A 9,375-nucleotide genomic window follows, 5' to 3' on the forward strand; every position below is an offset into this window, starting at 1 on the left:
TAACAATTAAAAACCCATAAATATCCAATGAGGCAGCACGGTGGCGCAGTTGGTAGAGCTGCCACCTTTCAGCAAGAAGGTCGCGGGAACAAATCCCAGCCGGGTGGCGGGGCACTCTGGGTGGAGCTTGCATGTTCTCTCTGTGCATGTTTGGGTGTGTCTCTGTGTTCTTGTGATGGACTGGAAACCTGTCCAGGGTGTCCCCCCACCACCACTCTTGCACAGTGATAGCTGGATATGACACCAGTGACCCCCTTGACCCAAAATGGAATAAGCGGGTAAAGATAATGGATGGATGGATAATAAAAAATAAAGAAAATAATGTCTTTTCCTGAACAGGACCCGTCAACAAGTCTTCTGTCCGTCTGTTTGGGTCAGACTTGTCAGCAAAACCTGGAGAACATGAAGCAACAAGATCAAACGGCCACTGGAGGGCGCTGTTTCATCCTGGTGAGACCTTTGAGTCCAACAGGAGATAAAACCCTGTCACTGCGGGTTGTTCTGACATGAAAGTGTTTTTGTTTTTACTCAAACCCATTCAGAGTGGAAAACCTGAGCTGCAGTCTCTGGAGGGAACTCTTGAGAGGAAACACAAGCTGCAGCTGGGAGGAAAGAAAGTAAGGAAGGTTTGAGCCAACACCTCAAAACGTGAAGCTCCCAGTCATCAGCAGCATGCTCCTTATCTTCTTTCCACAGGCGGCCTCCAGAGGATGGAGCTCCTACCACACTGTCCTCCACAGACACGCCTTGTGCTTCTTCCAGGACAGAAAGGACACGCTGCGAGTGAGTAGGCAAGTTAGGAATGAGAGCAGGAAGCAGGTAGAACGATGTGAGTGATGAGCGCTGTGTCTGCAGAGGTCCACCTGCGGCCTTCCGTTAAACCTGACGGGAGCCGAGTGTTCGCCTGCGTCAGATTACAACAAAAAACCCAACTGCTTTCGATTACGGTAAGAACATCAGAGCAGCTAAAATGTCGTGACCATGCTAATAAATCATACAAATTTAAGATGAATATTAATTAAAGCAAAAACCAACGCAGACATTTTCCTGTTTTTAGTATTCTACATCGCTTTAGCTGTTTTTATTTTTATTAAACATCATTTTATTTTTCTCAGTTTACATGCTTTCTTTCATGACCGTCTACTGTTGTCATCACTCTTTGTTAAAACTGGTCTCTCTTGTAAATGAGTCCTCGAGGCTCAATGAGACTAAAAATGTCAAAAGAACATAAAAAAGAGCTAAAACTGTAGCTAAAAGCTAAAAAAAGAGAAGTTCAACTAAAAGCTAAAATTAGCAAAGTACAGTAAAATGCTAAAATGAGCTAAACCACAGTTAAAAAGGTATTATGGTAAAACAGTACCTAAAAGCAAAATTGTAGCTACAAGCTAAAATGATCAAATTTGTAACTAAAAGCTAAAATTAGCTAAACAATAACTAAAAGCTCAAATTAGTAAAGTACAGCAAAAGGCTAAAGTTAGGTAAACCATAGCTAAAAGTTCAATATGGCTAAACAGTACCTAAAAGCTAAATTGTAGCAACAAGTTAAAATTAGCTAAACCATAACAAAAAGCTAAAATTAGCAAAACCATAGCTAAAAGTTTCATATGGCAAAACAATATCCGAAAGCAAAATAGTACTTACAAGTTAAAATGAGCTAAAATTGTAACTAAATGTTAAAATTTGCAAAATAGGCTACTGCAAAATGCTAAAATGAGCTAAATCATGCTAAAAGTGTAATGTGGCAAAACAGTACCTAAAAACAAATTTGTAACTATAAGCTAAAATTGGCAAAGTACAGCAAAAAGCTAAAATTAGCTAAACCATAGCTAAAAGTGTATGGCAAAACACTACAAAAAAGCTAAATTATAGCTACAAGCTAAAATGGCAAATATTGCAACTAAAGGCTAAAATTAGCTAAACCATAACTAAAAGCTCAAAAATAGCAAAGTACAGCAAAAAGCTAAAACTAGCTAAACCATAGCTAAAAGTTTAATATGGGTAAACAGTACCTAAAAGCTAAATTGTAGCGACAAGTTAAAATTTACTAAACCATAACAAAAAGCTAAAATTAGCTGAACCATAGCTAAATTTTTATATGGCAAAACAGTACCCAAAAGCAAAATAGTACCTACAAGCTAAAATGAGCTAAAATTGTAACTAAAAGTTAAAATTTGCAAAATAGGCTACTGCAAAATGCTAAAATGAGCTAAACCATAGCTAAAAGTGCAAAATGGCAAAACAGTACCTAATAGCAAATTTGTAACTATAAGCTAAAATTGGCAAAGTACAGCAAAAAGCTAAAATTAGCTAAACCATAGCTAAAAGTGTAATATGGCAAAACACTACAAAAAAGCTAAATTATAGCTACAAGCTAAAATGTGCAAATATTACAACTAAAGGCTAAAATTAGCTAAACCATAACAAAAATGTAAAATTAGCTAAACCATAGCTAAAAGTTTCAAATGGCAAAACAATACCCGAAAGCAAAATAGTACCTACAAGTTAAAATGAGCTAAAATTGTAACTAAAAGTTAAAATTTGCAAAATAGGCTACTGCAAAATGCTAAAATGAGCTAAACCATAGCTAAAAGGGTAAAATGGCAAAACAGTACCTAACAGCAAATTTGTAACTATAAGCTAAAATTGGCAAAGTACAGCAAAAAGCTAAAATTAGCTAAACCATAGCTAAAAGTGTAATATGGCAAAACAGTACCTAAAAGCTAAATTTTCAGGAGCAGGCAAAATTTTATTTTCAGGTCTCTCTTGTAAATGAGTCCCCGTGGCTCAATGGGATTAAACTGTATAAATTAAGGTTGGGAAAAAAAAGTAACTACAAGCTAAAATGAGCAAATATTGTAACTAAAAGCTAAAATTAGCCAAACAAAAGCTGAAGGTTAAAATCAGCCACACCCTAGTTAAAAGTTCAATACAACACAACAGGATATAAAACTAAAATTGTATTTAAATTTAGCACAGTTAAGCTAAAAACAACAATTCAGGTAAAATTAGCAGACATCAGCTAAAAGCAACACAAGTAGCAGAAGAAATGAAAAATAGAGCAAATATGCTGAAGCATATTTCATAAAACAAATGTTTTTAAGGAACTGAAGAGTTTGTTTTTTTGGAGAATACTCTTCACAAAGTATAAAAGTTATAAAAACTGACAGTCATAAAGAACTCTTCCTAATGGAGCTGAACCTTTTGGTGCTGTGCATTAATTATTCAATTAGCACAAAGTCCGTTTGATTACAACGAATGCACAGAAGAAACGATAAACAACAAAAATAAACAAGACAACAACGGCGTGAGCGCTGACTCGGCGTGTAAAGATGCCGTTCGGTCATTTAGGATGGTGTTTCTGGTTTTCAGGCTCCGTGACGGCTCTGAATATTTGTTCAGTGCCTCCTCGCGCTTCGTGATGAAGAAATGGATCATGAAGATACAAGCAAGCACAGGTGAGCAGAATTACCTCGACGCTCATTTGTGACACTTTACGCGACGCATTATTCATTTAATTTATCCCTAAAAGGGCCGAGCGAGTCTGTGTCGGGTGTTCATGCTGATCAAGACCTGCTCACGAACACGTAAGACGACTGGCAGGCGAATTAAATGAAACAAAGTCTTTTATACGTCTTTGTTTTAAGATTTATCGTTTTATCTCTTCACCTGATCAGAAAGCCCTCGGTGTGCTCCAGATGTGAAGGTCCAACCAGCTGTTGCTGCTCTTCTCAACATGATGTCACCGACACGGTCCCCAGGCAGAAAGCACCGAGTTTTACCCAAATCAAAGAAACGCTGTTCCTCCTCGAAGAGCTCCGGAGTCTCCCTAGATGTCTGAACGAGCAGCCGAGCAGCTCCTGCTCTGAGGCAGGCTGGTCCAGTGAGTGTTTAGCTTCACTGTGTTGAAGACCACAACGAGAGAAACGGCTTTTCCTGAGAAAATGCAGTGTTATTGCTGAAGAACTTGCTGAAAAACAGCTGAAATGTAGCTGAAATGGAAGAGCGGGCCTAAATTAGCAGAAGAAAGCAGAAAGAACACATATTTCCTGAATTAGGTTTAAATAAGCAGAAATTAGCATAAAATTTAGGAAATTAGCTAAAAGGCTGAAATTATCAACAACAAAAATATAGCTGAAAAGTAGCTGAAAAGGCAGAAAGAAGCTTAAACTACCAGAAGGAAGCAGAAAGATCTGAAATGAGGTTTAAAAAAATGTGGAATTAGTTGAAAAATCTAAAATTAATATCAAAAGAGCTAAATAGTAGCCAGAAGAGCAGAAAAAGCTGCAACTAGCAGAAATAAGCTGAAATGAACATGATGAAGAAAGCAACACAAATTAACATGAAAATTTTTAATTAATTTGAAAAAAAAAAAAAAGGAAATAAGCTAAAAATACTAAAAAAAACTAGCTGAAAAGCTAGAACAAGCTTAAATTAGAAGAAGAAAGAACTCATTTGCCCTGAAAGAAACAGACGAGCACAAAAAAGTGGAGTGTCTGAAAAAATCAGAAGTTTGCTAAAAACAGCTGAAAAGTAGCTAAAAAGGCAGAAAGAAGCTTAAATTACCAGAAGGAAGTGCAGAGAGCACAGATTTGCTGAACAAAGTTGAAATTAAAGTTTAAATGAGTGCAAAAAAGGTGGAATTAGCTGAAAAAGCTCAAATTAGCATAAATGCTAAATAGTAGCTGAAATAGAAGAAAATGCTTAACATTGCATAAATAAGCTGAAATTAACAGAAAAAAGTTAGAAGGAACACAAAAATGTTCTAGTTAGCAGAAAGAACCTGAAAGGAGTACAAAACAGCTGGAATTTGCTGAAAGTAGCTGAAAAATGTTTATATTTACTGAAAGAAGCTGAACAAAATGTGAACGGAGCAGTAAAAGGTTGTAAACACATCTAAAGATTTGAAGGATGTAAAATGAGCTCAGTTCATTTTCTATGAGGAAAAAAAGTAGCAGAAAAGGCTAAATATTTCAAAAAGCTAAAGTTGCACCAATACCAAAAGTCACAGCAGGATTGTCCTGAAAGAGCTGAACATTTTGATTTATGGTCTGTTGAAATAAAAAACTGGAATTGGAAAGACGCTGAAAAATGTATGGAAGGAAAATGGATCATAATGATGCTTCATAAACATTCACACTATTAGCTGTTAATTAGCTGTTAATTAGCTGTTAATAACCCTACCAGAGCTTTTAGCAGCTCCTGCAGGTGCACAGAGCACCACTAGGGGGAGCCATGCTATTGTTTTACCGCACACCAAACACCTGCAGATTATTGAGCATGCATCAGGGTAAACACCTGCAGAGTTTCTGCTTCATGCTTTCGCTCCTCAGACTTTCTGCTCCACTTTTGCTCCTCAGGTGATGATCGGAGCAGTTTGGTGCAGATGGACACGCACAGACTTTCTGGAGACATCCTGTCCTCCCCCCCTCAGTCCCCTGAGTCCAGGGGTCAGCGCTCCCACTCCTTCACATCAGGTTGGTTGGAACTCACGTTTTAGGCTTTTCTGTTTCAGCCAATGTTTGTAAATGCCATGTGAAATTTATTTTAGCTGTTTATCCCTATATCTAAATCTTCAGCTAATTTGGGAGACGGATGCAGATGAATAATTTTGTAACTTCTAAACATTTCAAATCATTTAATGTTATTTACAAATACACCGAGAGCTCGAATTCCTTACCAACGTTGTTCTTAAAATCTGATTCAGTGTTTCGGCTCTCCTTTGTCTTGTGCTACTTTTACTTTTTAGTTACCGTTCTGTTGCATTTAGTATTTACCTAGCCTTTTGCTACTTTTAGCTTGCTGCTTTTTGCCACTATTCTGCTACTTTAAGCATTTAGCCTTTTCCTTCTTTTAGCCCACATTGTGTTTCTTTGAACTTTTAGCCACAGTTCTGCTATTTTTAGCTTTTCATCATCCTCGTTGCCATTACTTTTAATTAACATTTACTGTGTTTATTTTTCTATACTTTAGATTTTAACTACCGCTCTTTTTCTTATCTTTTTGCTACTTTTAGCTCCTAAATATCTTTTTGCTGCTTGTAGATAGCAATTTGCTACTTTTAGCTAACCTGCTGCTGCTTTTAACTAACTGGTATTTTGCTTTCTTAGCTTTTAGTCAATGTGTAACTCATTTTAGTTTTAAACTAACCTTTAGCTGCTTTTAGTTTCTAAGCTAGTGTCTGCTATCTTTAGCTTATAGCTAGTGTTTTGCTACTTTTGTTTTTTTATCTAGCATTTTGCTTTCTTAGCTTTTAGCCAATGTTTAACTCCTTTTAGTTTTCAACTAACCTTTAGCCGCTTTTAGTTTCTAGCTAGCTTTCTACTATCTTTAGCTTATAGTTAGTATTTTGCTACACATTTTGCTTTTTAGCTATTAGCACTGTGGTCCTTTAAGCTGTTATCTAATGTTTTGCTGCTTGTAGCTACTAGTTAATTATCTTTGGCTTGTAGCTAGTGTTTTGCTAATTTTGATTACCATTTTGCTTTCTTTGCTTTTAGCCAATGTTTAACTCCTTTTTGTTTTAAACTAACCTTTAGCTGCTTTTAGTTTCTAGCTAGCTTTCTACTATCTTTAGCTTATAGCTAGTGTTTTGCTACTTTTGTCTAGCATTTTGCTTTTTTAGCTATTAGTTAGCACTGGAGTCCTTTAAGCTTTTACCCGTTGTGCTGCTTTTAGCTTCTAGTTAGTTATATTTAGCTTGTAGCTAGTGTTTTGTTACTTTGGACTCCCATTTAACATTCTTAGCTTTTAGCCAAGTAGTATGTGACTACTTTCAGCTTTAAACTAAACTTTAGCTGCTTTTCTCGTCTAGCTAGTGTTTGCTATCTTTAGGTTGTAGCCCATAATTATCCTCTTTTAGCTTTACAAACTCAGTTTCAGCTCTTTTCAGCGCTCACTCTGCATCTTCACAGAAAATTTAACTTTTCTGGTTTTCTCAGCAACGTACCAGAAGATCAAGCCGGCGCTTTGCTCCCCTGGACGACGAGGCGTGGACGAAGGCTCCAACTACTGCGTGACCCTGGTGGTGGGGGACAAATCGAATGTGGGGGCCCCACGTCGTCCCTCACCTGGATGGCAGCAGCAGGACCCGTGCTCCGCTCTGAGAGGCTACGTGAGCCTGCCGCGGCCTCGCAACAAGTCCGTCTTCAAAAAGTTCTTCGGCAGAAAGGAGCTCTGAGCGCAGAAATGTTGAGTTTAGTTTCTGACGTGCAGCGCACACGCCGAGCAAAGATTAAAGAAACAACTACTGACGATATTTATGATGAACAGGAGGTTCATTTTGGGTGTTTTACTTAAATCCCTTCAGGGGCTGAGTTAATCTTTGTGATGAGTGTTTTTCTTGTTTATCCTAAACTAACAGAACTGTAGAGGTGTGCACGGTGCAGCTACTGAGTGGAGTGGGTTTTCTCTGCAGTCACGTCTTTTTGTTTGGTCGGGTTAATTATCACCGCGCTGCTTCGCTAACATCTCAGATCAATTATCAGAGACATCCTGAGCTCGGGACTCCGGCAGTCATCCACGAACCAGCTGTTTGATTCACGAACCAGCTGTTTGATCCACGAACCAGCTGTTTGATCCACGAACCAGCTGTTTGATCCAGGAACCAGCCGTTTGGTCCACGAACCAGCTGTTTGATCCACGGACCAGCTGTTTGATTCACGAACCAGCTGTTTGATCCACGGACCATCTCATCCAGGAACCAGCTGTTTGATCCACGAACTAGCTGTTAGATTCACGAACCAGTTGTTTGATCCACGGACCAGCTGTTTGATCCACGGACCATCTGTTTGATCCAGGAACCAGCTGTTTGGTCCACTAACCAGCTGTTTGATCCACGGACCAGCTGTTAGATCCAGGAACCAGCTGTTTGGTCCACGAACCAGCTGTTTGATTCACGGACCATCTGTTTGATCCAAGAACCATCTGTTTGATCCACGAACCAGCTGTTTGATCCACGAACCAGCTGTTTGATCCACGAACCAGCTGTTCAATTCACGAATCAGCTGTTTGATTCACGAATCAGCTGTTTGATTCACGAACCAGCTGTTTGATCCACAAACTAGCTGTTCGATTCACGAACCAGCTGTTTGATTCACGAATCAGCTGTTTGATCCACGAATCAGCTGTTTGATCCACGAATCAGCTGTTTGATTCACGAATCAGCTGTTTGATTCACGAATCAGCTGTTTGATCCACGAATCAGCTGTTTGATTCACGAGTCAGCTGTTTGATTCACGAATCAGCTGTTTGATGGAGTGATTTAAGTCTGGCTCAACACCGGCTGCAGGCCACACAGAATAAAACGTTTCAAAAGAAATTGCTTCGGCTGTGGTTTAAATGTTTCTTTAGTTCAGCTGAATGTGATGAAACGAGAGAACTTGGTGTTTTTTGTGAAAATGCAGGTGAGTGTGGAAGAACAGCCGAAACTTGATGAAGAAGCTGAAACATAATTGTGAAAGCTAAAGGAAGCAAAAAGCTTGCTAAAAGCTAAAAGTACCAGTAGCTAAATGGTACCTGAAAGCTACAAGTATCAAAAGGTTAACAAAAAATTACAAAACAGTACATAGTAGCTAAAATTAAAAAAAGGGCTAACTAAAAGCTGAAACTAACTAAATGCCAAAAAATTAAAATGCTAACTAAAAGCCAAAAGCATTCAAACAAATAGCTAAAAGCTAAAATAGCTAATAGCCACACAAATTAAAAACTAGCTAAAAGTATGATAGTAAACAATACCTAGAGAACTAATTAAAAGCTAAAAGTATCAAGACTAGCTAATAGCTAAAAGAAACGACATGTTAGAAGCTAAAATATCAAAATGCTAGCTAGAAGCTTAAAGTAGCAAAATAGTAAGCTGCAAGTATCGAAAAGGTTAACTAAAAATTGCTAAACTACACAGTGGCTAAAAGTAAAAAAGGGCTGACTAAATGCTGAAAGTAGCAAAATGCTAACTAAAAGCCAAAACAAATAGCTAAAAGCTAAAATAGCTAACAGGCACAGGAATTAATACTAGCTAACAATAGTAAACGATACCTAGAGAACTACCTATAAGCTAAACGTATCAAGACTAGCTAACAGCTAAAATATTTAAAACACTAGTTAGAAACTAAAAGTGTCAAAATGTGAGCTAAAAGCTTAAAGTAGCATAAAAGACGAGCACAGAAGCAGATTTAAAAGCAACGGATTTGAAAGAATTAAATCATTTTCTATGCGAAAAAATATTTGTAAATAAAAACCGAAAAGCAGAAGTCTTGGCACCCACCTCCTGAATGAGCTGAACTTTTTCCAAATATAAAATCTTAAAATAGCACAATGTAAGAAGTTAGACTGCAAAAAAATGTACAGAAAAACAAAAAACAGGAACCAGGAGTGTGACTG

General features: G+C 37.8%; 1 protein-coding gene across 1 annotated transcript; it reads left to right on the top strand.

Moving 5' to 3' along the window:
• The first annotated feature begins 506 nt into the window (after positions 1 to 506).
• LOC119423692 lies at positions 507 to 7,237 on the top strand. The gene is made up of 8 exons (XM_037691135.1): positions 507 to 617; positions 697 to 783; positions 856 to 947; positions 3,370 to 3,455; positions 3,530 to 3,584; positions 3,675 to 3,880; positions 5,358 to 5,474; positions 6,939 to 7,237. The coding sequence occupies exons 1-8, from the start codon at positions 507 to 509 to the stop codon at positions 7,175 to 7,177; spliced, it is 993 nt and encodes a 330-aa protein (XP_037547063.1). The 3' UTR covers positions 7,178 to 7,237.
• The last annotated feature ends 2,138 nt before the right edge of the window (positions 7,238 to 9,375 follow it).

The sequence above is a fragment of the Nematolebias whitei genome, chromosome 1, assembly GCF_014905685.2.
Source record: "Nematolebias whitei isolate Nwh7 chromosome 1, NemWhi1, whole genome shotgun sequence".
Classification (NCBI taxonomy): Eukaryota; Metazoa; Chordata; class Actinopteri; order Cyprinodontiformes; family Rivulidae; genus Nematolebias; species Nematolebias whitei.